Source organism: Drosophila mojavensis, unplaced genomic scaffold (assembly GCF_018153725.1).
Source record: "Drosophila mojavensis isolate 15081-1352.22 unplaced genomic scaffold, ASM1815372v1 contig_74, whole genome shotgun sequence".
In the NCBI taxonomy this organism is placed as follows: Eukaryota; Metazoa; Arthropoda; class Insecta; order Diptera; family Drosophilidae; genus Drosophila; species Drosophila mojavensis.
The window spans coordinates 24873978-24900822 of record NW_025318899.1 but is presented as its reverse complement, the minus strand read 5'-3'; the positions used below and the strand labels follow the sequence as shown (position 1 = coordinate 24900822).

The 26845-nt window shown below is 47.7% G+C and overlaps 6 protein-coding genes across 6 annotated transcripts; 5 read left to right on the top strand and 1 right to left on the bottom strand.

The window, feature by feature from the left end:
- Positions 1-1148: 1148 nt before the first annotated feature.
- LOC6583550 (cilia- and flagella-associated protein 45) lies at positions 1149-3559 on the top strand. Its single transcript, XM_002009180.4, has one exon. It carries the CDS (start codon positions 1455-1457, stop codon positions 3078-3080), a length of 1626 nt encoding a protein of 541 aa, XP_002009216.1. The 5' UTR covers positions 1149-1454; the 3' UTR covers positions 3081-3559.
- Positions 3560-6626: 3067 nt separating this feature from the next.
- LOC6583549 (putative phosphatidate phosphatase) lies at positions 6627-9474 on the bottom strand. Its single transcript, XM_002009179.4, has one exon. The coding sequence runs from the start codon at positions 8587-8589 to the stop codon at positions 7504-7506; it is 1086 nt and encodes a 361-aa protein (XP_002009215.1). The 5' UTR covers positions 8590-9474; the 3' UTR covers positions 6627-7503.
- A 4588-nt stretch (positions 9475-14062) lies between these two features.
- LOC6583547 (putative phosphatidate phosphatase) lies at positions 14063-15354 on the top strand. Its single transcript, XM_002009177.4, has one exon. It carries the CDS (start codon positions 14153-14155, stop codon positions 15173-15175), a length of 1023 nt encoding a protein of 340 aa, XP_002009213.1. The 5' UTR covers positions 14063-14152; the 3' UTR covers positions 15176-15354.
- An 87-nt stretch (positions 15355-15441) lies between these two features.
- Positions 15442-17116, top strand: LOC6583546 (putative phosphatidate phosphatase). Its single transcript, XM_002009176.4, has one exon. It carries the CDS (start codon positions 16158-16160, stop codon positions 17082-17084), a length of 927 nt encoding a protein of 308 aa, XP_002009212.1. The 5' UTR covers positions 15442-16157; the 3' UTR covers positions 17085-17116.
- A 2372-nt stretch (positions 17117-19488) lies between these two features.
- LOC6583545 (putative phosphatidate phosphatase) lies at positions 19489-20667 on the top strand. Its single transcript, XM_002009175.4, has one exon. It carries the CDS (start codon positions 19544-19546, stop codon positions 20579-20581), a length of 1038 nt encoding a protein of 345 aa, XP_002009211.1. The 5' UTR covers positions 19489-19543; the 3' UTR covers positions 20582-20667.
- Positions 20668-23240: 2573 nt separating this feature from the next.
- Positions 23241-24324, top strand: LOC6583544 (putative phosphatidate phosphatase). Its single transcript, XM_002009174.4, has one exon. The coding sequence runs from the start codon at positions 23291-23293 to the stop codon at positions 24254-24256; it is 966 nt and encodes a 321-aa protein (XP_002009210.1). The 5' UTR covers positions 23241-23290; the 3' UTR covers positions 24257-24324.
- Positions 24325-26845: the final 2521 nt, after the last annotated feature.

Below are 26845 nucleotides of genomic sequence, written 5' to 3'. Positions count from 1 at the left end.
ATATAATCAGCTAGCCCATGTGCGAAGCAGCCATGCATGAGCTCTCTCTCTCTCTCTCTCTCTCTCTCTCTCGCCTGGGAGCCATGCTGTTAAGCCGGAACGGACCTTTGGCCAGGGCTAGACAAAAAATCGCCCATTTACTCAATCGTGCACTCGAAAATGTCAATTTACATTTGCGGCTAGCACTGTCCACCCCAAGGGCCCGACGGGGAGCGACTGCCTGGGAGGGCGGTAAATGAGCCATGGGCTAACTGATGCTGCTTGGATGCGGCTGGGGAGCCGGCTTAAGCTGACTTTAACGCCTGAATGCATCTGTGAAAAACTCGGAGAACGATTCGTGATGCGCACATAGTGAAAGTTTTCGTTCCACAAACTTTTTATTAAAGTCAGCAAAAATCTATGGGACTTGGTTTGGTTTTAAATTTCCTTCTTCCCCTTCCCCTTCCACTCCCACTCCCACCCCTTCTCCCATTAGCTCTTTTTATTTCTCTCTGCATGTGTTTGACAATGTGGGCGTGGCACTTGGGCTGTCTGTTGCTCTGGTCAAGTTAATTTGTATGTGTGGCCATAAACTTTGCCAGCTTAGACTTGCAACACGCCCAACTGGGCATGGCTGAGCGCCCTGTACGCCCTGCACGCCCTGCACGCCCTTCTCGCCCCGCCCGACCGACCGAGCAGTGGTTGCTCCTCGCTCTCGGACATCCTCTTCTGATATCTCAAATGTTCAGTTGCCAAGTCCGACTCGGCACTCAGAGCTCCCAACTGGTCTCCGATTCCAATGGCCACAATGTGTGAATTTTGTTGGCTTATTGCTTTTGTTTGCCGCATAATTGCTGACTTCTTTCACACACACTCTCTATGTAGTGTGTGTGTGTGTGTGTGCGTGTCTGCTAGACGCTTTGTCCTTGAGCATTGCGCATAACTCACATGACCGAAACGCTGGAAATTTATGCTTCGTTGCATAACTGACGCTCATGTCGAAGGATGCTGGAGCTAGGCTGGGTCTGAGGAACTGTTTGGTCAGTGGCTAAAACAGATAACAAGCGCAACAGCCTCCAGGCGGAATGGCTGACCACTGGACACTCTCCAGGGGAGCTCTCCTCTGGCCTGATGTCCGCTGGCGGGCTGATGTCTGGGCTCGGCAGAAAATCAATTCCTTTTCAATGCACAACTCCTGCTCCATTCGCCGCATTACTTGAAGCGGTTTCTATATCCACACGAGGCGCCAACAGTTTCGCGCTTAGTGGGGCGGCGCCGTTACCCCGGTTAGCCCGCTGCCAAGGCGACCTTCGCTTGCTGCATGACAACAAACAACAAAACAAACAACAAACTAATGGACGCATAGCAACTGGGCAGGCAGTTTGTGTTATTTTTTACCACGTTAATCGACATTGAAACTGACTGCGTCGCCTTGAGAGGAGCTTATCTTCCATCTTCCAGCAGATCTGCTAGCAATGCCCTGCCTATCGGCCTGTAATGTGCGGTTTGTGAGCGCCGAGGCGCAGCTCAAGCAGAAGTGCCAGGAGTTGAGGGCTCGCGCCCAGACCGCCGCGTACCGTCCGCCCATCGGGGGCTATAGACCGTTGACATCACGAGCTGCTCATCAGGGCTGCTTCCAGAGAGGAAACGACCAGTTTGCGGCCTTTGATCAAAAGCAGCTGAAGCGCAACGAGCGCGAGAGGAGGCGTAATCAGGGCGCCAAGGAGCTCGTGCTGCGACCTGCCGACTTGAATCGCCTGAAGGAAAAGTGCAAGTTCGTGAGCTTCCATGACAAGCTGCAGGCGATTGAGCAGGCCGAGACGGAGCATCGGAAGCAATTGCAGCTGGTGAAGGAAACCAAGCAGCGCTTCAAGCAGATCGACGACGCTCGCAAGGCGGGGGCGGTTGCCGGCGAGAGTGAAAGAGAGAGTAGCGTCGACGAGGCCCTGGAGGAGCAAAATACTGTACTCAGTCGAGCCATTCTGGCCAAGCAGGAGCAGGAGGAGGAGGTGAAGCAAGTCAACCGCATGATTCTCGACGCCAAGTGCAAGGCTGTGCGGGAGGCCCAGATCCAAGAGAAGCAGCTAATGGCCAAGGCCCTACGCGAAGACGACGAGCGCCTCGCCAAGATGGAAAACGAGCGGGCGAAGGAGGCCCTCAATGCTGAAGATGAGCGGGAGCGCCTCGAAATCGAAAAGCGCGCAAAGTACGCACAGGAAATTCGTCAACAGCTGAGCGAGCGCGAAAACAAACGCTTCCTGGAGGCCCAGCGGATGGCGGATGAAGCCAAGCAGCTGCGCAAGGCGACCGAGCTGCTGCGGGAGGAGGAGGAGCGCCAGCGGAACTTTGTACAGCTGCGCAAGGTGCGTTTCCGTGAGGAGCTACAGCGAATTCGCGACATGTCGAATGTGTTCAAGACCATGCTTAGGGAGCAGGAGCGGCTGGCAGACCTGCGAGTGGCTGCCTACATGCGCGAGAAGCAGGAGAAGGAGCGCCAGCTCAAGGAGATGCAGAAGGCAATGAAGAAGCAGTTCGAGAGACGACAGCAACGCATCTACACAATCGCCACTGAGGCCCAGGAATCGCGCCAGACCAATGAGGAGCTTAAGTATCTCAGGGAACGCAATCGAGTGGAGCGCGAGTATCGCCAGCGGGAGAAGGAGATGGCAATGGCCAAGCGCGAGGCCGAACGCGACTTGCTTCAGAGTCGGGCCCAACAGGCGCAAGAAATGAAGCAGCGCCTCGCCCAAGAGATTGCCCACGCCGAGGAGGACTTCAACAAGCTGTTGACTCGCATGCGCGACGAGGAGGAGAAGCAGAAGAGGCTAGACCAGGAGCGCGAGCAGCGCACCCAAGCATATCGGAGGGATCTGAAGCAACAGATGACCGACAGGCAGGAGGAGCGACGTCGCCTGACGGAAATCGAGCACGAGCGCATGCAGAAGTGGATGGAGCAGGAGCGCCAAAGGGATGCCAACATCAAGCAGGTGATCACCTCTAAAATTGCATCCATGCGCGACAACTGCCTGCCCGAGAAGTACCTGCAGGATGTGGAGAAGCAGCTCAAAAAGATCCAAAGCAGTCGCAATCGCATTCGTTGAGCTCCCAAATCGACCGACTGCCCAAAGCCAGCTCACGGGACGAGCTTCCAGTGCATAGCTTTTGGCGGACATTTGCGGTGATCAATGGAAATCGACATATCGAACCCCTCCTATAACTATGCAATGCGAGTTTTCAAATGAAATGTAAGTTTAATTATATTAAGATGACCTTTTTGTGAAAGACATGTACTTTTCATCCTCATCCTCATCCATTCATTACGAAATTGATAATAAAGATAAAAGAGAATATTCAAATGAAAGCAGTGTAACGAAGGCTTTGATTTTATGTTCCAAACAATACCTTTTTACGACTCCAATAATATTTGACCATTAGAATGATTGCACATTAGCTTACAAAATTGTTTTGGAAGTTAAGCCACTTGAATATGATGAGAGGCTTAGTTTATTACTCCACATCAATTTTATTGTAATGAAATGGAATCAACTCAACACTGATTGATAACAATAAGAGAAATAATATTAATAAGCACATCATAATATGAATAATAAAACAATAATAATAATAATAATAATAATAAATAAAAACAAAATAAATACAAAATAAATCTAATTAAATAATTAAAAAAAAAAAAAAAATAAATTTAAAAAATTACAAATATAATAAATAATAATAAACAATAAATATTTGTATAGATTTTTAGTTTTGAGTTGACTTAAGTTTGACAAAACATATTATAATAAATAAATCATAAAACCAAACCTCTTTTTGTATTCCAGAGAACAGCAACTCAACCGTAAATACAATACATTAGTACAAATTATATTACAAGTTTAATAATGGTCGGGGCCTTAACATTATAATTTATACAATATACTTATATATATTTCATATCTTTAAATATCTGCTTGGATCCGATTTAAGAAAAAATTGTTTTGTGAATTTGTAGCTTGTGCCAGGTGTGGCCCTCGATCGAAATCCAAGTGCAGATTGACATTGGATGTGCTCTTTGTAGCAATTCTTGGTCTGTTGCGCCGTCGTACGATTCGAAGCGCACATGTGGAAGGAAAGTTGTCGAAATGGCAGCCCCGCCCAAAAGTATACTACACAATTCCGGATACCCGCAAGCCGCAGCTCAAATTAGTGGAGCCGAAATCAAAGGCACTGACGATAACCATGACATTGTTGCGTGCGACACAGTTAAACACTCTAAGATCCCGGCAAGACATGCCCAAGACATCCCATTCCCGCGCACAGTCCGCTAATTTCTTAGCGTGTGGGTGTTTAGTTTGCCATTCTCTCAATGCATTCAATGGCTCCCGGAGGCAGGCACACGCACACATGCACACACACACAACAATTACGAGAGCTACAGATGGCAAAAACTACGCCGCATTCCCCCTCTCCTATCCGTGAATGAGTGGTAGCAACTTTTGGTTACAATAAAATTTTATTATGCCAGACACATACGTGGCACACACAGCCACACACCAACACACCCACACACATATACAGAGAGAGGGGCAAACAAAGCAGCCACCGATGCTGAAAGTTGAAGATGGCTCCTCCACTGCCTGACGACGATGAAGTCTTGTGCATGGTTCAATTATCGTATTTCATGATTCGTTAAATTTTCGCATACGCCAAAAAATACGCAAGACATTGCTAGACCCACCTCCCGTCGCGTCCTACTCCACCGTCCACCGTCGCCCACCGTCGCTCTGCTGCTGGCGGGCAAAGAAAATCCAAACTGAAAAACAGGTTTTCCCCTAGCAACCATTGTGATGTCTACCTACAATGACGCTGACGCTGGAGACGGGCTGGAAAACTGCCAGACGAGCTGGCTATTCCCTTCCCCTTCCCCTTCCCGCTGTTCCGCTCCACTCACTGCTCTATTCGCATGTGGCAGTAATAATTCCAATGACAATAAACGTTGTCGTATTTACAAGTACCAACACACTCGCACCCACACACATGCACACACACGCACACATACACACTAGCACACTGACATGAATTGATGAGAAAAGTTTTTGAGGAAATGTCAATAGAGTAGCAGAGACAAACTATGCGTCGATGTCGTAGAAGAGCGCTGTCAGATACAGTGGTAAAATGTGCAGAAGATACACAATAAATCTGATGCTCTAAGCACAGTGGGGTTGCCAGAGGCATCTGCCAGCCAGTTGACGGTTCCATGTTGCAGTTAGGGAGCCAATTAAATACCGAGTCAGTATTTAATAATAAAAAAAGTACTTCAGCATCGATCAAATTTTTGATTAACTTTCGCTTTTTATGGAGTTTCGCTGGCAAATGGGGAATACTTCAGAGTTATGTAAATAGCCGAGCTGCTGCTTTGATTTGATTTCCGCCCACTGTTCGGCATATTTGCCATTTATAAATATCATGAGTGGCAAAAGGTAAAAAGGCAAGAAAACAGATATTGTACGAGTAATTGGAAAAAGGGAGGAAAATTGCAGCAGCTGCACTGCACCGCACTGCACCACACTGCACTCAGCACTCCGGCGGAGCACTCACTCTCGCTCCATATTCAAAATTTATCTGCAAGATTGCACTCGATTGTTTTGTACTTGGCGGGAGGGGAGTGGGATTTTTCGTTTCGTTTTCTGTTGTGCTTGAAAATAAATTGCTTGGCTTTGGTTTTGCGTGCTATTTGTAAGGCTTTCCCTCCGTGCTGTGGCTCCATTTCGGGCTTTGATTTCGTGCGCACCGCTAAACCACAAAAGTCTTTTGTACTTCAAAGCGGCAGTTATCTCGTAATGTATCTGCATTTGTATCTGTATCTGTGTCTGTGTCTGTATCTCTATTTACGTGTGTGCTGGGCCAAGTGTGCTCATATCTAGGTGACTAGGAAATGGGCCTCAATTACATAGCTGAACATCAATCGTTGCTGATGCGCTGCCTGGGGGCTAAAATCAATATAAATTGGCAAGCCCTGATGATTATGCCAGGGGCAGATAGATTCGCCGACACGAATTAGTGGGCCAGGAAATTGATTCAAATGCTTAAATATCAATTGAAAACTATTTGTGTACGGCACGAAATCAAATGAAACTCTTGGCTCCTCATCTGCATTCCGGGCCAAATCGTTGTTTAGTCGAAAGTTAATGTTACTGGCGCCAAGCCTCTTCATAACGGAACCGTTGTTTATTTTGATTCACTTATCAGCCCAGGCATGCAAAAAGAACCACGTTTTCTGTGGAGCACCCACAACGAGTGCGAAGCACCTAGACGTTGTATTATTTGTTCTAGTAACTCCTTATCAAGTGATTAGATACGAAACACCTCCAGTGCAGCCAGCGTAGCAGAGAACTGTTTGTCGTGTGTCTACAGCGTATATTATGACCACAATTACATATTGGCTCTATCGACAACGGCTATCGCAGCTGTCGCAGCGTGTCGCTTTGTCTTATCTGGCGCTCTTCTATCTGATTCTGGTGTTAAGGAATTTGCGAGATAGGCTTCCTCGAAAGTACGCACTCTGATAGAACTGGTTGAAACCAATAAACAGTTCAGGCCAATTAATGTTATAAAGCAGATTATAGATCTCATAGGGAGAGTTCAACAAATCATATTGCAGTAATTAATTTATTTGAAGGAATCGACAAACAAACACTAAACATAATTAACATAAAACAAATAATTATCATAAATCTGTTCATAAATCATTCGACTCGAGCACTAATAAATCTTTAACGCAAACTACAGCTAGAACATTTTAGATGACATTACATTGCTGCTTAACCGAGTATATAGGTTTCTTGCTGTGGAATTTGAGAACATCTGCTCGTGCATACCCTCATTTCATATAGGTTCGGCAAACCGAATCATCGAGGCACCATGAACGAGTATTGCGCAGTTGGTTGGACTCTGGCGACTTGACTTACTTTTACTTTGTACAATGTTTTTGCTGCCTTATCGACTCAAAACTATGCGATGCCGACGCCGACGTCGCTGCCTGAAGATGGTATCAGCTGATTGGGCAGCCCGCTGCAGCGGGCCGCGGGCCGCCGTCTGCTCATTTCAAAGCGGCAGCTGCGGCATTGTTTACTAACAAACAAGCGGCAGCCGCCAAGCGCCGAAGGAGCTGCAGCTGCTGAGCCAGTATATCTCTGATTCGGGCTACTCTACAATGGGTGTGATTGCGAAACGCTGCGAGAGCGGCTGAGCTACTGAGGAGTCGCTATGAGGACGAACTGCTGGCCATCTGTGCATTTACGCTTTGATAAGAATTATTTTGTGTCGCCGTTTGCGTTCCGTGCCCACGGTGCGAGCGGCCGTTGCACAACGTCGGATTTCGTAAATCATTAACGGCATGCGGCATGTGCATATCAGGTAAACAGCGCGCCGCGCGCTTATCACATTTTGGTTAGCTTCGATTTCTAATGGAAAAATAGTCGAAATAGCTTCAGCCTATGGGTCCCCATCTCTGCCGGATCTGTCGGCTTAGACAGCATTTGGCAAGCTCAACGGCAGCCCTGCTCCACTGGGCGGTGGCGTTGCGGAACGTGATGTGGGCGGCTTGTTGCCGCCGTCGCTGTCGCTGTCGCTGTCATCGCCGCCGTTGCTGCCGTTGCTGCTGTCGCAGTCGCAGTCGACGTTGACTGCGTGCTCGATATCGCGATCGGCCTGATCAACGACGTTGTTGGGTCCATAGTCCAGCGACGCGGCCGTGTCGGAAGCCGCAGCCGCAACCGCAGCGCCCGCTAAGAAGTGCACCTTGTTCGAAGTCGTCGAATTGTTATTCTCGGCCAGCAGCTGGTGGTGTAGATGGCGGTGCCGATGGTGGCAGCCAGCGCAGTTGGTCGGCGCGCTCAAGTAGCCCAGAGCAACGGGACTGGCCGCGTGGGGTCGCACATGCAGCAGATCGCCCACATAAATAGCCGTGATCGTCGCATAGACGACGCCCAGTAAGGCGCCCGCCAGCACGTCCGACCAGTGGTGCCAGTAGTCGGCGACGCGGCTCAGCGAGACGTACCAGGCGGCCATGAGCAGCAGGAACTGGAGTATGTGGCGTATGACGCGCACGCTGCCCCGCCCCTGCCACACGCTGTGCACGTAGAAGGCCAGCAGGCACATGGAGTAGAAGCTGAGGCTGCTGTGCGCGCTGGGAAAGCTCACGTGGAGCTCGCGTATCTGCTGCGAGGAGAGGTTGCGGTTGCTGCAGTAGAACTGCTGCACGTACACGTCCGCATTGTGGGCATCCGCGCAGCTCGAGCCGTCGTGCAGCCGCGGCTGGCAGGCACTGTAGAAATGCGGACGCAGTCGCCCCACCACGTGCTTGGCCAGCTCCGTGGTCAGGAAGGTGGCGATGAAGCCGAAGCTGAACGTCGCCTGCGAGCGCCACAGATTGCGCAGGTATTTCCGCATGCGCAGGTGCCTGCAGCGGCGCATTATCTCCACCACGCTGATGAAGAGCATCGGCAGCAGCAGCATCATGACCAACAGCATGGGCACTGTGATGGTGCACTCGCGGTATGGGTAGCGCAGTGACAGGTCCGAGCAGAAGAAGCCGCGCTTGAACGTGCGCATGATTGCGTTGGTTCGGAACTAATTCGGAGTAGATTCGGAGTTAATTCGGAGTATGCTCTGGGTAAACTCGGAGCAGGTTAGGAGCTTATTGGAAATTACTTCAGAATTAATTAGGAGTCATTTAAAAGTTAATTCGGAGTTAATTCGGAGTTGATTCGGAGTAAATGTTGAACTAATTTCAAATCAATTATTATAAAGTTTTCCCATTTGGGATCTCTCATTAGTGCACCGCTATCGTAAGTATTTTATATTCGGAGTCACTCCGAATATGTGATGACTGTCTGTCCTATGGAACTGATTTTGACTGTTCGGCAAACAGCATCTATTTTGTTTTGAAATTGTTTATTGGCTGCCTTATCACTTAAGCACTCGCTGATCTACACAATCGGCATGCCTTATAGCATCGTCGGCTAAGAGCTTTAATCAACATAAATGTTCGCAAGAGCGACTCGTTGTTCATTCACTTTTTGGCACTTGGCAGTCACAAATTGCGTTTTCATTTATTTTCGTAGATTTATCAACTCGAGTTGCTTTCAAAACAGGCGTCACGATTTTCAGAGCTCGCGTCAAAAGCAATTTTCTATTGTTTCTGGGAAGCTGTGAAGCGGCCTTAATAGCTCGTCGGAATAGTTTTTCAAAGTATTAGCGCGCGCATTTTGTCGGAGTGGAAAATTAAATCAATTGGCCTGAAATGCCACTGTCAGTCGTTCGTCTCTGGCTTAGCTGTTTGCCTTTTCTTTTTTGTTTTGCCTGTGGGCTGTGGGTTTCCTGGGCAACAATCTCGTTGGCCGTGTTCGCTTCGTGGTCTAGCCGGAGCTACGCGACGACGCTGACGGTTTGCTTGGGCGACGAAATCTGACTGTGACTGTGACTGTGACTGCGCCTGCGACAGCGGCGATCGTGCTGTCGAGCAGCTCAGTCGCGCTGCTGCTGCTGCTGCTGCTACTGCTGCTGCTGCTATTAGCTCGTGGAGAACCCACTAAACCCACCGCAACTGCGGAGGAGGGTTCTTGTTGTTGTTCGCATTGGTTCGCATTGATATTGAATTTCAATGCTAAGTTTTCTTATCAATTTAGCTTCGTCGGCGGCGGGAGCGTCGCCTCGTCAGCGCTCTCGCCTCGACCAGTGGGACCAGTGCACTCGTATTTCTCGGCTTCGGTGCTGACGCTAATGAGGAAACTGTTGAATTGTTTTAAGGTTTGCTTTTGCAATGTTTGCTTAGGCCTGTTTGCCAGCGTCTTGGCATTTGTGCATAATGAAAGAGTTGCATTTACCCGATGAATACCTGCAAGATGAAGGAGTGCCTCCGCTCGAGCAGAGTCTGCGGCAGCAGCTGACGACTCCCATGCCCTGCCTCCCTTTCCAGCAGTAGGTCAGCGCAACGTGCCTGAGTTGGCTGCTGGGCTCTGCTCGGATCGCTTGCTGCGTGTCTTATAGCGATTGTTGATGTAGGTCGTCGCACGGGCCGTGAGCTATGCGCGGATATGGAGACGACGACGACGACGACGCCGACGACGACGACGACTACGACGACGGCGAGACCCACTTGGACAAGTACTCCGAATGCTGCTGGGGCAGGCATGTTGCTCTGCAAATGCTGCCCATAAACTGCAGCGACTTTATGGCCACTTTGTAGTCTTACAGCGCATATAGCTTCTTTATGGCAATTTTCAACCTCTCAATTTACATAGAAATTGTCGCGGTTGGCCATTCGCTGTTAATTTATGCTAATTTCCGAATAAAGCGAAGTTGCAAATCTGTTGGCTTGCGACTCCGCGAGAGACATGTGAATCATTGCAAGTGGATTTAACGATCATATTTCATCTGTATCGAATCGAGGCGAAAGGGTTCAGCAGACAATGTTTTCCTACCAATGTTTAGCCTACCTCTGTATACCTTTTTGATGGTAATATAGGTTACTCAGGATTAGAGACTGGAAACCCAAAGACTTATCCCTGAAGGTAGTTTTTTTTTATACCAGCTTAATATTATATCTTATGGAGAGCCATTTGTTCTCTCTTTTCATTTGCAGCCTTGATCCATAATTTAACAGAAAGCATCGATTGTATAGCTCGTGAATGCATTCACGAATTTATCATTCTTAAATTCGCACAATGCCAAATTCCAATTGCAAAATAAAATTGAATGAATTATTTACATGGGACATAAGTAAAAAACGGTTTAAGTCTTTGTAACTTAACTCTACACAGTTTTTATTTTTATGTTATTTTTGCACTCATTGTAAGCCGATATCATTGGATTGGATTAAGCACAACGATAGCACACAGCCACATCGCAATAAAATACGCCCCACTTCCAGGGCCGAGTAATCCGCAAGCCGCAGATCCACAACCCATAGCCGTATCAGTGAGAAACCGCAGCACGCGCCACAAAAAGCGATCAATGCTGACCTGAGGGAGATAGGCGCTGGAGAGATGGGGAAGACAGGAGGGTGGCAGGAGGGAGGCAGGTAGGGGCGTTTGTAGAAAGAGCACAAAGCAAAAAGAAAAACGAAAAGGAACAAAATTCAACTGGATCAGCGAATTCGCAATGTCGCTGCAGTAATACAAACGAATAACAAATAAATATTAATTCAAATTAATTTTTTGCGCAATTCATCAATCGCGCTGAGGCAGCGATTACCCAACGCGACATCGATAAGCGAAAGTGCTCTGTCTGGGCCTGGGTCTGGCTCTGGCTCTGGCTCTGGCTCTGAGCATAACAGAGCATGCGAAATTAAACTACTAAATTCAGTAGCCATTGAAACGTCAACAATCCGAACTGGTTTCAGACAAAGATCGACAGTCGATTCAAGTTCAGGCCCCATTTCTGTTGGCTCATCAATCTGTAAATCAGTTTTTATATTCGTTCGCTTGGGGTGCAGAATACACTCTTCTTCCGGCCTGCTGCCCGTCCCTCTGTCTATATGTATTACTGTAAATGTTTACACACTACTATGACTTTTAATGATAGTCAAGCTGCCGTCTCAAAAATTTAAATGTATATTCACGAGGTCAATGTTCACATCTATTCATCAAAATTATATAGCTACGGTCATCTCTCACATGATCTCCAACTATGTAAATGACCTCCCAAACAAATAGATATAGATTGTCCACCCATTGGTATATTACTAGCCCTCAAATATAGATATTAGTATCTGTTTCAACTAATAATTATTATAGACAACATGGAGTAACTGAGATTTGCCTGGCTAAGATTCTCTATAATTGTAACTTGTGCATCGATTTTGCATTCCGGTTATATGAAAATGAGAAAGTGTAGGGGAGTGAGCGAGTGAGCAAGTGACAACATGCCGCGCATTCCAATGCCCCCAGGTTCAAGAGGTGTGGCTGATTAGCCCAAGGTGTAAGAATGCGATAACGATCGCGTAGGCAATCGCAGCCGAGCCCCAGCAGCCGCCCACTGAGCCCCGCGGAGGGCGCGACAAGTGCCAATTGTTTGCATCGTGACAATATTTGGTTTTTACTTTTCTCAGGGCTAATTGTTATTTCGCGGCTTGTTTGCTTGTGTGCACTTATTGTTGGCTTAGCCAATTCCCCCAGGCAGCAGGTGCCGCCTGTCTGACAGCCAGGTGGGCCGAAGCGAACTGAGACTGAAGAGAGTTGCTGATAAGAACGAATCGATTCGATAAGAGCCATTTCGCAAGAGCGAAACTTGCATTAGCCCGAAAAATATGAGTAATAAGCTGAGAGGGTAAAGTATTTTATATAAATATTATTCAGGGAGTGCAGCAAACCTTATGGTCGAATAAATATACATATATAATAAATAAATATATATAAAATATTGAACTATGTCCTATGGAAGTAATCAACATAGTCTCCTACGAGAGTAAACACCCTGCGGACAGAGCAATTGAAGATCCGAATTGAGAATCAATTGACTTTAATTCTTTGCACGTGCAATGCACCCACGAAAGCAAAGGCTCCTCAGCCCACTTATGAGAATATCAGCAACGGCCTAGAGTGTGCACTTTATATAATCCATAAACAATTAGTCACTTAAACAAAAGGAAGTTGTGGAATTATGAGTGCGATGATTAATTAATTCCAGTAACGGAAGCATTAATAACAATTTATAAATAGCGAATATACAGCCTTTATTCTTTCATCGAACGGGTAGCATAAATTATAGAGAATCGGATTCGCAAAACACACAAAAGTCACACACAGAGCCCAAATGCTTAAGCAAGCAGTCAGGATGATCAGCATTATAGGCAGTAAACAGCGATGCTGCTTTGCACAAACTCAATTAACAGAATGTATAAATTAACACTTAAATACGAAAAAAACAGTTAATACAGGCAGACTTCATATAAATATCATAAATATATTTGGACAGCAATTTAACAAGCTAACGAGCCGCAGACGCCGACAGCTGCGAATTAAGTTAGTTGCAAAAGCTGGGAGTATTCGTTGAGGGGAACCCGTTTGAGCTCAAAGCTCTGCTTCATTGAGCTTTGCGAGCTGAGCTTTCGAGCGTCATTGAGCGTCAGCTGTGAGGCCTGAATGAAGAATGCGAGTGACGTCAGACGCCAGAGTCTTCTCGCACAGGTACGCAGGTGGGGACTAGCAGCCTGGGACGTTGCACATCGGGGCAGAGCTGCGCTGCTAGTGACTCATGGCCAATGCCAGAGAGAAATTCCCAAGGCATACTCATTGGCGAATCAGTCCAAGCAGCAATTAGCCTCCGTCCCGCCCGCAGCGCCGTAACACTTCAGTGGCTCATGGAACGGAGCATCGCGGCGCGGTTCCACTTCATATCCACTCGCGAATTATGCACACGCATCAGAAGTGAAGTTGCAGCCACAGAGAACCACAAGGGGCAGGACCTCCCCCCGCACCTCGACAGCCGTGGCCAGGCATATGGGCGAGTGTATATAGTAAACAAGTTTTCTTTTGAGTGGTGCTAAAAATTTCTTTGGCCGCAAGTGAAACCAGTTTCTCCACGTCGATGCTGTGTGGAGCCCAGTTCGGAAGAAATTCGATGGTAAATGCTACGAGTCGATCTGCAGCTAATTTGCATAAAGATTCCTAGTCACTCTTTGGGGTCAGATTTGTCAGCTTGAAGGGCTGCCCCACTTTCTGGCGCTGGGCAGCCCCGGCACTGTGGTGTTGGGCTCCAATTAAAATCCATTGTGAGCCGCAGTCTTGATTTTCATTTCAATGAAAATGTACGATATAATTTTTAATTATTTATGGCTTGTTGATAGGCTGACTTACCCGTTACCAGGCAACAGCTGAGCCACTTGCCAAGTGGGCGGGGCGGTGTGCGAATGTAGCACGCGTAGAGCGGCAGCACTTGCAGTCTCATGTGACTGACAGACCGCAAAGAGCTGCCACAGCAGTCATTGAGAACAGATAGAAACAGAGAGAGAGAGAGAGAGAGAGAGCAACAGAGAGGAGAAAATCACGGCCAAGTCGGGCCCAGACCAGCCAGACAAGACACTCAAGCAGCGTCGCTCGGTTAGTAAAGCGCGGTTTGGCGTTCGGTTGAGACCTCTGCTAACGCATCTTCAGCTCGGAGTCGCTCGATCGCCATGTCCAAGTACACGAAGCTGGTCCGCGGCATTTGCGATCTGCTGTTGTGGGTCGCCCTGGTGGGCGGCATCGTGGCGCTGGTGAAGCTGGTGAAGCCCTTCAAGCGCGGCTTCTTCTGCGGCGATGAGTCACTGGGCTATCCCCTGAAGGAGGCCACGATTGGGGTGGCCTTGCTCATCGCCGTGGCTCTGGCCGTGCCCACGTGCGTGATCATCGTTGTGGAGCTGTTCAAGCAGCTGCCGGGCCGGGAGGCGGGCGCCCGGGAGAAGCGCGACGGCTGCCGACTGCTGCACCGCATGGGGCAGCTGTACAAGCAGGCTGGCTACTATCTCTTCGGCCTGGCCATGCTGGCGTTCACCACGCTGCTCAGCAAGCTGTGCATCGGGCGCCTGCGACCGCACTTTTACGCCGTCTGCCAGCCGGTGCTGCCCGACGGCTCCAGCTGCAGCGACGCCCAGAACGTGGGGCGCTACATCGACAGTTACACCTGCAGCAATCCCAACATGACGGACTTTCACTTTGATCAGCTGAATCAGTCGTTCCCCAGCGCCCACGCCAGCCTCATGATGTACTCGATGCTCTACCTGGCAATCTACCTGCAGGCGGCGCTCAGCACGCGCATCTCCAAGCTGATGAAGCACCTGCTGCAGTTCCTCTTCGTGATGTTCGGCTGGTACGTGTCGCTGACCAGGATCACCGACTACTGGCACCACTGGTCCGACGTGCTGGCCGGCGCCCTGTTCGGCGTGCTATTCGCCTGGCTGACCAGCGTCTATGTGGCCGATCTGTTTGCGTTCAAGCGCTGGGGTCGCGCTGGCTACTCGGCCAACACGCTGAGGAAGGGCCAGGTGTCGCCCAAGAGCTCCACCAAGTCGCAGTCGAATGCCGCCGCAGTGGCCGCTGCTGCTGCTGTGCCGCCAGCTCTGCCCGCCTACACCTTTGGCACGCTGCCCTACCTGGCGGCGCATCCTGCCCAAGCGCAATATGCCCAGCCGTACCACAACTACGGATACGTGCCCTAATCCCAATCAGCATCTGCGGCATCGCAAGCGAGGCAGGTGCTCCACGAACCCATTTGTGCCTCCCAGCCGAACCAGTAGAAGCAGTAGAAGCAATAGAAGTAGAAGTAGAAGAATAGTCTCTCACAAATCTGTTTTGTTTTTTATATTTAGCATAATAAAATTCGATATTAATAGCATAATGGAGCGGAATGTTTCACTTGAAAGAAAGTTGATAATGATTCAAATGAATTCGGCAATGAGCTGTTGATCGATCTGCGCCTCGAGTTAAATTAGAAAGCAAAGACCGAACGCAGCTTTACTCAAAGTCAGCTGAGTGGAACGCCTCGCTGAGGAGTGGAGTGGAGTGGAGTGGAGCGGAGTGGATGAGCACGCAATGCAAATATCGATGCAGCTGAAGGATTTCTACTGAAATATGTCTTGCCAATGTGCAGCTGGGGTGCCAGACTCTCTTGGCTATTCGATTTCAATTTGAGGCTCAGAGCCGGCGACTGCTTAAATCGTGTTTTAGAATGTTCTGTATAGTTTTACAGTTAGTTTTGCTTTTGTCAGGCAGGTTGAATCGAGCAGAGGTCTGAATGGCGCCATAGATTCTCGGGAGCAGCGGAAAGTCAACAAAGCCCATTTCAATAGCCAAAATTAGATATTGCCAAGCGCGCCACAGCCGGTCGAGAGACGAGGAATAAATTAATAAAGATTTGCATACTTGAGCAATCGATAAGCAGCATGGGAATGCGACAGCCCGACTCGGACTGGGCTGTGCATTGTTACCAAGTTTTGAGCAGTGAACAGCCCGACACAAAGAACGTGGCCAGCTCGGTGGCTGGGGGCTCTGAAACAAGTTTTGCCTGGTGGCAGCTAGAGCGGCCCTCGTAACTGCGATAGACATGTAAATTAGCCACGAGCCCAGCTGCAAGACACGGCGACCTCACCGCCAGCCAGCCAAGCAGCCAGCCAGTGAAGCGGCCAAGCAGCTAGTGTCAAAATGTGCGGCAATCCCAACACGCGACTGCTCTCGCGGCTCATCATCGACTTTCTGCTCCTCCTGGCCGTCTACGGCGCGGCGCTGGTGGTGCTGCCCCAGCAGCTGACGACGGCTCAGCGCGGCTTCCACTGCAGCGACGCCAGCCTGCGCTATCCGTACCACCAGCCCTGGCTGACCAAGGCCCACCTGACCTTGGAGGTGGTGGCGTTGCCAGCGGCCTTCATCTTGGTGGTGGAGATACTGCGGGCTGCTCTCCTGCCCAGCTCCGTGGAGCTGCGGCAGCGGTTTGTGTTCGTCGGGGCGCGCATTCCCAGCTTCATCAGCGAGTGCTACAAGGTCATCGGCGTCTACCTGTTCGGCCTGGGCCTCACGCTCCTGGTGATTAGAGTGACCAAGTTTTCCACTGGCCGGCTGCGTCCGTACTTCTTCGACGTGTGCCAGCCCAGCTGGGTCGACGAGGAGGAGGAGAGCAGGCAGAGCTGCGGCTCGCAGTCCTCAAGCAACGCCACTCGCTACATCGAGCTCTTCAGCTGCACCGAGTTCGCTGCCTCGCAGGAGCTGCTCGCGCTGGTGCGCCACTCGTTCCCCAGCGGCTTTGCGACCAGCACTAGCTACGCCATGGTCTTCCTCATCTACTACATGCAGGCCCGACTCTTTGCGCCCTGGCTGAGGGTGCTGCGCGCCACGCTGCAGCTGGCCTGCGCGGCGATGGCGCTGCTGGTGTGCCTGGAGCGCCTCTCCACCTACCAGAATCATCTGTCGGATGTAGTGGCCGGCCTGGCAGTGGGCTTCAGTCTGGCCTCGTTCGTGGTCATCTTTGTGGCCCACCTGTTCAGGGAGGTGCGAGTCAAGCGCCGCCAGTGGCCTCGCAACGAACAGATCTACGGCTACGCGGGCTACTACAATCGCGCCACATACGGATACTGAATGATTAATAAAAGAAAAAACCCATTCGTAAACTTACTGTCTTTTCGCTCTGTTTTAGCCGAGTGAGCAACCCGTAGCCCAGTTCAGAACCAATCTAACCCATCAACGACAAGCTTACGATCCACACAGCAAGTGAAATACCCCCGATCGCAGTCCACACTTAAGTTTGCTCTCTCTGCACAGCAAACCCTCTCTCGCTCCCTCTCTCTTTATCACTCTCTGCTTTGCAACGCTCCATCAACGAAAGAAAAAGCAACAAGTGGCAAAGCGATTTGTTTACCAATTCAACAAGAGCGAGCGCACGCATTTGTTTTCGATCAGTTCCGATCGGCGAGCGGCGCTTGGAAGTCTCATTCGGATCGATGCAGTGGCAGCAGTCGTAAAGCCAATAAAAGATCGCAAAGCTGGATATTGCGGACAATGTGAGCCATAAATAGAAATGAGTGCTACTAATAGAAGTTATAAAACAGGCCTCAGCCAAGCAATGCAAGTGAGTAGCAACGGGGGGTGGAGCAATCATCACTTTTTTCATTGTTTATTATCGTGAAGTGCATCATCAGCTAAATTGATTTTGGCTTTAAAGCCTTTGCATCCATTCGCAGTGCTGTTCACTCGATTTCAAGTATGCAGAAAATAAAAATAAAAAACAAATAATAATAATAATGCATTTAACGGGCAGAGTTCAAAGTGCATTTTAAAATGCCAGCAGTTGACCCGCACAAACAGGGGCAGAATGAAAATGAAAATGGAAAAAATAAGCGCCAGTTGCTGCATTCGAGTTACACTTACATATGCTAAAAAACAACAACAACAAAAGCTACAAAAAGTGAAGCATACAGAGACGAGAGCCTTAATTCAATCAAATGTCGCTTATTCATTCAATTAAAGGTCGCGCCATTTGACGTCCCACAACGACTACAAATACGGAATTCGAATACGAATACGAATACGAATACGACTATGAATATGAATACGAATATGAGTGCGAGCAGCCACTTGGCGGGTGGGTGGAGTCACTGCATACATATATCAGAGTATGCTTTTTATAATGGTTGACAGAGCGCATATTGAAAAGGGTATATTAGTGCCTCAGTCTGCCTGGCACTACAGTGCATATAGATCGTATTGCTCATGGTGCCGAATAAACTTCAGTTCTGCAATGACGCAATCGGCTATAATCCGCAGCCATAAGCTTTTGCCAAAATTACAGATAACTGCTAGACATATTTAGCCAAAAGTCACACTAAGCTCTTTTTTAAGCGTATCACGGTGATATCTGTAATCACTCTGAGTTTATCTAAATCTACATGTTGTTTTGTTTATGCGTATGAGCGAGTATTGCGCAGTCTGCTGCAGCCGACTGCACAGCTCAAATGGAGTTGCTTTAATGCAATTAACTGTTCAACTTTGTGCATGCAAAGTGCATGTCGCATTCGCTTTTGGGGACAGCACTCGACCCTCAGTCCTCAGTCCTCAGCCCACTCGAGATTGGCCAGACGGCGTTTACGAGCGCGGAGCTCGGCCAAAGATCAGAGCGCACAATGGGGCCCATTCTTGCTCTTGGAGCTGGAGGCGCAACAGATTAGCGTGTTCGCATTGCACTCTTAGCTGCCGCCTCATAGATGATAGTGCGAATCTCAATCGAGTGCGTGCAACGCGCCAATTGAATGCTTCACTGGCTCCAAACAATAGGCGACTACTTAGCGAGTCATGAGCAGAGCGAGTGAGTCACCCCGCGGGGGCAGCTCTTGACCCGCAATGTGCGCTTCATGGCAGGTGAAAGCGATAAACGCTGCAAGCGGCAGCGACTGTTTGCCAGTCAGTTTATCACTCAAATGAGCTGAGCATCAATGAATTGGCACAAAACCCAGCCCAGGTGACGAATACGGCGCTTTAGTGAGGGTCTGTTATCTGGAACACGCTTTTATTTATCTTATCAAAATGATCTTGAGCGGCTCTCTACTTGCGCTTATCAAGTGCCACGAAATTGCTACACTGAGCAAAATTGCCTTGTACGCACGCGATTCTTAGATAGCTCTAGTTTTCGATTCTAATTGGGTCTAATTTATCAATACTGCTCTTCTTTCAGTGCACGCCCACCGACTGCGAATACAATGCGAATTGCTTGTAGTCTAATCTGGAACTAAGCTAACTGCAAGCATAGTAAAATACAACTGGGAGAGAAAGAGAGAGATAAGTGGAGAGACCTTAAAAAACAATATGCGATGAGAGGAGCTCCGTCGCGCATGAAATGATCGTTAAATTAAAAGAACGTTACCCACTCGAGGCCAGCTCAGTCCGCCGCTGACAACGAACCCGCAACGACGCCAACGAATTCGTCGGGTATAAAAAACTACAAAAATAATAACAAAACCAACGAACCCAAACTTAATTAGACAGCATAAAAATTGGAATATTAACTAATTAAAAACGCATTGAGACCAGCGAGAAGCGGAAAAATGCGCGACGCCGACAACGAAAATAGCACAGCCGCCTCCGCCTCTGCCTCCGCCGCAGCAGCCGACGGCCAGACGGACAGGGAACTGAGACGAGCCTCTGCCGCCCAGCGCCAAACACTGCGCCGCCTGCTCATCGAGCTGTTCGTCATCGTGGTGCTGACGATACCCATCTGCATCTACGAGTTCGCCGTGGAGCCGGAGCGGCGCGGCTTCTTCTGCGACGACGAGAGCATACGGTACCCCTTCCGGGATAACACCGTGACGCCCCTGCTGCTGGGTCTGCTGACTGGCGCCCTGCCGTTCCTCGTCTTTGCGGTAGTCGAGTACGTGGACTCGATGCGCGCCGGCGAGCTGTCATCGACAGTGGAGCTGCTCGGCTGGCAGCTGTCCGCCTGGTGCGTGGAGCTAGGCCGGCAGCTGACCTACTTCATGTTCGGCATGCTGCTGACCTTCGACGCCACCGAGGTGGGCAAGTACACGATTGGGCGCCTGCGACCGCATTTCATGGCTGTGTGCCAGCCGCAGCTGAGCGACGGCAGCCTCTGCAGCGATCCGATCAATCTGCATCGCTACGTGGAGAACTACGAGTGCGCCGCAGAGGGCTTCACCGTAGCGGACGTCCGGCAGGCGCGCCTCAGCTTTCCCAGCGGCCACTCCAGCATAGCCTTCTACGCGCTCCTCTACACGGCCCTCTATCTGCAGCGCAAGCTGAGCTGGCGCAGCTCCAAGCTCGTGCGCCACTTCCTGCAGTTCCTGCTCGTCATGTTGGCGTGGTACACTGCGCTCAGCCGCGTCATGGACAGCTGGCATCATTGGTCCGATGTGCTGACCGGCTCGCTGCTGGGCGTGGCAGGAGCCCTGATCACCGCCCGCTACATAGCCAAGCTGTTCCAGTCGCCCTTCCACGCCGTCAGCCTGGGCGTCGGCCTGAGACGGGAGGACACCTCGGCCACGCTGCAGGAGGTCTGCCCCAGCACCCCGCCTCCCTACTGTGTCAACAGCAGCTACAGCGATGACCAGTATTGTACCAAAGTATAGCCGGATCGCCCTTCGGAGAGATTCGCCAAAGTGCAAATTTGTAATGAAACATTCCAAATCAAATAAAATACAGCCTGAACGAAGAACAGTTTGTGAATCAGAGTTGACAGAGTTGCTGGAAGATATAAATAAGTTAGCCTGTAGTCCATGTGTATTTTGTAGTACTCTAATTAACGCATAAGTCCATTGTAGTCCAGTACCAAATCGTTCAAATGCATTTGTAACATTTACTCATTCCACGTATTCATAAGATTCATTCAAATATCGACATATCGCATATTTATATATTTATTTGAGTTGGGCACCTAATACAAAATATAATTTGCATTCAGCCTCACAACTTATGCATAGTTTCATGATAAACTGTTGTACTCATATTGTAATACGTTTGCCCGTACACCCATCAATAAATTCGTTCGATTTAAAAGTACGTGAATAATAAGCTATATACTTGCATTCCATGAATATTATCGATAAGCGCCTATTTCTCCTAATTAACAACTTATGATGGCAAATTCAGAAACATTCACAAATGTATACAGGGAATTTACATACATGGAATACATACATATGTACAGCTGTTTATTCATACTTATTTATATCATTTGTATTTGTATTTGTATGTATAGATATTTATGCCTCACTCATGAATTTGAAAATATGTTTGCAAACCTTTTATAAATCCTTTTTAATGAGGGTGCCAAAAAAACACAACAGATTCGAATGATGATGAGTAATATTCGAGGCTTACGCTTCGCTGAATTGAAATTCAAATTTCAAATTTAATTCTCATATGAGGTGCTCAGCGCATTCACAAACTGTGAAATTCCCTTGTGTTTCATGTTTACCTATATTTGTAATCAATTTATCTACAAATTTCACCTTGTTTCATCAAAATAGCCTAATTGTTTTATTGTTGCTATTGTAAATAATTGTTTATCTATGTGACTCACAAAGTATACCCTCTAACTGTGTCACATCTATGCTAGAGTAGTCGACTGTGGAATTTGTTGGTTGATGCTGAAGGAGAAGAGTGAATTTCGGAATTCGGTAAGCAATCATATATGTATACTATAGACACAGGGTGTATTGATTACAGGGTATTGTATGCACGACTACATTGATAGCTCAATATTTATGCTGCGTCATCTACACGTCGCGCGAATGAAGGGACTGGCATAGATGATAAACTTTATCTTCATTGGGTCTTTGCTTGAATGATCGTGGGAATCGCGTGCCTCGGTCGGGCAGCAGCTCTGCTCATCTCAAATTTGGGCATGATGACTCAAGTGCTTCAGATACTTCCAACTGGATTCGCATAAGAATGCAGTATTAGAGCAGCTTTGCATGAAAGCTCAACAGAAATCCACATTCGTTTTGCCAATAATATTTTGATTATAATGTTTTTAAAAACAAGCTCATGCCAAATACATTTGAACTCTGAAGGCCGGACAAAGGCTAAAATTAAAAATATTATACAACTAGTAGAATCCCCGAGACGCAACACGTGCGCGAGTGCATGCGATGCTTATCTGTCAAGGCCAATAACTTGGGGAACTAATTTAGAGGCACTGATAACACAGAATTCATATTTAATCATTACGGAATGAGCAGCACTTAGAAATCTTAATACACTCAAAATATAAAACTCGCTGCTGATGCCGGTCGATAATGTATTTAGTGAAAGATATTTCGCTCTTTCTGTGAAATAAGTGTAGCACCTTTAACTATAGTTAAATAAGATTATAGGGCTAAGGCCTTGGCTCATTCCTCATTCTCACGCTAGAATTAAACATACTTTGCCGACTCACTTTTAAATGTCATCGATAGATGAATCACAGCTGCTTTAGGGAGCTGCCTTTTTTAGATAATCTGATAAGTCTTATAGACAACCCGACTATTTTCAAAGAAATAATTGTATGGTGCAAAAGATCTTTCCAGTACATCAAATGAAAACTGTCAATGGGAGCAGAAATGAGATTATAGACTAGCGACATAAGTAGACCTGCTTTAAATTATATTATAAAGATAAAATGATGTACAGTGTGGATCCACCACAACAATGAGACTAGATGTTCTAGTTTTGTTGAAAGTTAAAAGTTGAAGGTCTGCCACAGGCAGAAGGAGACATGGCAGACCCAACAAAGTGTATATATTCTTGATCAGGGCGACGATTTAGCCCTGTCCGTCTGTCTCCCGATATTTTGTTATCGAATAAAAACCTTAATCGAAAATTTGTTATTTAATTATACCTCATACACCTTTACAGCTCGAGTCTCCAAATTTTAACATGTCGACTCATATGTATTTTTATAGAATTTCAGTTTTTGCTGTACATAATTTACTATTGTAAATTCCAATTCACGTGGAACAATTTATTTTATTAACTTTATATGCCGCCAGAATTTATATACCTAGAGCGAATAGCTTTAGCTGACTTCCCCTGAGCTGATCAAGTTGATAATAATAGAGGAATATTTTCGTATACAATCATCGGTGCACTACGTATGTGTGTAAGAGTATTCAATCTTTGCCAGCTTGTAGTAATAAACTTTCCGTAGTGTTATATATAATTCAGCGGTAATCAGCAGAGATTGAGTCGTCAAAGAGGCTTGACTTTATTATGTTAAAGTCTTAATCTGAGGTCTAACGTCGCGCCTGGGTGCTTGATGCGATCAGTGACGCGCGAGCTGCCTAACTGAACGAATCATGAGTTTCGATCTAGATCTCAGCCAGCTATTCCTTAAGCGCGGACATTTCCGCCTACTGCTGGACCTAGCGCTGCTTGGCTTGCTGCTCCTGCTGAGCACGTATTTCAAAGAGCTCTGGCCGCCAACGACACAACGAGGTTTCTTCTGCGATGACGAGTCACTAATGTATCCCTACCGGGAGAGTACGGTGTCCTCCTCCATGCTTCATTGCATTGGTATCTATTTGCCGATGATGGCTCTGCTGATCCTGGAGACCAGTCGAGCTTGGCAGGGGAGTCGCCAGTATTGGCGTGTGTACAACACCTTGCGCTGGTTCATTTTGGGCTATGCCGCGGAGTCACTGCTCAAGGACATGGGCAAGAATGTGATCGGAAGACTGCGTCCGCATTTCTTTGAGGTCTGTCGGCCGCAGCTGCCCGATAACGGCTACTGCACAGACGAAGTGCATCGGAGCGGCGGGGTCTACCACACAGTCTACAGATGCAACACGGATCTATCGGGGGCCACCGAGGAGATGCTCGCCGACACCCACGTCTCCTTTCCCAGTGGCCACTCCAGCATGGCATTCTACGGAATGGTCTTCATGGCTCTCCACTTGGAGCGCATCCGCTGGCCGCTGCCTGGCAGCTTGCTGCGTCCAGTGTGCCAGCTGTTCTGCGTCTTCCTGGCCTCATTTGTCGGCCTTAGTCGAGTCATGGATTACAAACACCACTGGTCGGATGTTCTGGCCGGCTCGCTGCTGGGCGCCGCCATTGCCTTTGCGGTTGTCCGGGCGGCAGGGCTGGAGGAGCGCCTGCGTCTAGCAAGCGACAGAGGGCAAAATGCAAATACGTTGCCAGCCAAGCCAGCTGCTCCTACTGCTGTTGCCATGACTGCCTCTGCTGGAGCCCCTGACGAAGTGGACCCCGGAGCGAAACAGCTGCCGCATGATTTGTGCCAAGTTACGTGCCACAGCTCTAATTAGTTTTAGTTGCGTTTTAGCCCTAGCTTGTTAAGATAACTGACAGTAAAGATGGTCAATTAAAAGTGCAATTTGTTGCTTTCTCTTATAAGATACAATGCGCATATAATGGGACTAGCTGATAAGGCGGGCGAGCGTCTGTCGGCTCCTTCCTGCTGCGCCACAGCTACTAATAATAGTCGGCATAATGTAGTCCCAGATTAAGTCAACTGTCGCATTCATGTCTCGCTTTCCGCGTTCTATTTGCTCTGGCATCTTCATGCGAGTCTGTTTACAAGATTCCGCAAGTATTTGCGTATAAACACTATAGGACTGTACAAATATTTTGAGCTCTGACGTCAGTCAGCAGTGGCTGGCAGAACCGACATTTTTTAGTAACAATATAAAATTTAGGGGTTTTCCTTAGATTGCTTACCGACGCCAATTCCGGAATTGTTTACATACCTGAAAAGATTACAAATATCATTAATAAATAGATTAATAAATAATAAACTATAAGGAGATAGATATTTTAATTAATTTATATTATATGGGGAATCCGTATGGCATATAATTGTGTATACGGCAGAGCTCAAGTTGAAGATGAATAAATTTGAAATACGAGTCAGTGAAAAGAACATTAGATCTATTTCTGTCTTCCGCTTTTTATTCAAGAGATATATACAGTGGAGATACGGTAATTCGAAATGACAAGGGAATCAATTTCTTATTTTATTTTATTCAAATAATCGAGAATTATCGAGACCGAATATTTTCTTAGGGGATAGAATTTGTTTTCGAATTACCGCGATTTTCGATTTCGAGGAGCTCAAATTATCGAGACTCGACTGTACTAAATCCAAGTATGCTCTCTGGCTAAAGAAGGTTAATCATAATTCTTTGAATAATTTAAAAATTGGCCAACATATATATTTTGAAGCCAGCATCGGTATATTCGAAGTGAGTCAAGTTCTTTAAGATAAATTTATTCTAAGAAGTTAAGCAGAATAGTTGAATATGCTTTCATTCCAGCTCATAGGCAACAAGAAACTAAAGAGCGTTCGATGTTATTCGTTCTGTTCGTGGCTCTAAGCCGAAGATAATTTAATGGGAGTAACTTGTCGCTTGAAGCAAATTGCATGCAATTAGCGAGCTCGGCAAATTCTACAAACCAAAACCCATTGAAAGCCACAGAAACAGAAACAGACGCAGACACAGACGAGTCGCGACGTTGACAACGGTGCAACAATTAGCGACTCTTTTAGTTTCATTAGAAACAAATTTTCAAATGAGTTAATCCCAGTCAACGCCATTAGCCCGCCCTTTCTAGTCAGGTCCAGTGCAGGAGGAGGCATGGGCGCATGGAAAAGGAATGGAAGGGACGGGCTAAGTCGCTAAGAGGAATACATAAATTTCAGCAGCAGGCGCATAAATTGGCACAACCGAGGGATTCAGCGGCCCAATCCGAGAAGCTGACGATGATGCGCAACACCTGAGCCCCAGATTCAGTATAGGTGCTCGAGTCTCGGACGATTAAGGGCTACCCTCATCAGGACACGGAGGCTCTTGCCAGCCATTTTCACTTGTGGCCCGCTTAATTGGCTCATTTATTTTGATGGCAAAGAATATGTTGGCAAAGTGTGGTTTTTTCATTCGCTCGGGCCTCGCTTTTACCTGGTCTGCTGCCGGCTCTGCTTTTATTATGATTAATTATGGCACAAGCGCACAATTACAGACACATCTACACCGCCAGAGAGATACGCAAACTGACCCCAAGCTTCGGTTTCTTGCCAAGTTTCGCAACTGTGTCAAGCTGCCGCTGCTGTTGTTGGCGTTGTTGTTTTTGTTGTCTGGCTCCCAGATTCGAATGATAAATTTCTATGCAATTTATTTTAATCTGCTGCGACAGAGGCCCCCCTCCTGCCGCGAAACTATCTTTGCAGCTAGTTTCCATGCGTTAATTAAATGGAAAATATTTGCACATAACAGCTGAGTTGGGAAGGGATGGGAAAGGAAGGGAAGCGGAAGACAGGAGGCAGAAGGCGGAAAGCGGTTACTTCTAAAGTTCTCCTGCAATCCAATGAACTGACCTATATTTTGCATTAGCGAAAGTTTTGTTTTCCACACAGCAACAACAACAAGCATTAACTGAGAAGGGCTTTCAGGCGACTTCTCAGCCTCCCTGTGGCCCGATGAAGCCACAAACTGCCTGCCTGAAGCAGCGAGAGAAGACAGAGAGAAGCACAGAGAACCTTCACTGAGAAAAAGTAGAGTTAAAGTACTTTTTAAAGACAGGTTGCTTACTACTTGATTTCCCTTCATATATATGCAGGACTGCCCATATTCGACGGTCCCGTCTGGCAGCCCTAACAGGCTGCTCATATCATTATACATATGTTTAATTTTTATATATTTTGATATCAAAGAAAAATACAATTCATTTTGATGTTGATGTCCGCTTTGAGGCAGTACGACGTATTGTGCCCGTCTCTCTCGAATGGTATACGGCTGCCAAATGGGTCCCTCCAATGGACAGCCTGTAGCCCCTCTTTATTTTTGTAACTCTTACATATCTGTTATGATCGGATCTGACTTCTCCACATATGATAAATT

What these genes read in the sequence shown, in the direction of transcription:
- LOC6583545 (XM_002009175.4), top strand. Translation starts at nt 19,544, where the DNA reads ATGCGCGACGCCGACAACGAAAATAGCACAGCCGCCTCCGCCTCTGCC.
- LOC6583546 (XM_002009176.4), top strand. Translation starts at nt 16,158, where the DNA reads ATGTGCGGCAATCCCAACACGCGACTGCTCTCGCGGCTCATCATCGAC.
- LOC6583547 (XM_002009177.4), top strand. Translation starts at nt 14,153, where the DNA reads ATGTCCAAGTACACGAAGCTGGTCCGCGGCATTTGCGATCTGCTGTTG.
- LOC6583550 (XM_002009180.4), top strand. Translation starts at nt 1,455, where the DNA reads ATGCCCTGCCTATCGGCCTGTAATGTGCGGTTTGTGAGCGCCGAGGCG.
- LOC6583544 (XM_002009174.4), top strand. Translation starts at nt 23,291, where the DNA reads ATGAGTTTCGATCTAGATCTCAGCCAGCTATTCCTTAAGCGCGGACAT.
- LOC6583549 (XM_002009179.4), bottom strand. Translation starts at nt 8,589, where the DNA reads ATGCGCACGTTCAAGCGCGGCTTCTTCTGCTCGGACCTGTCACTGCGC.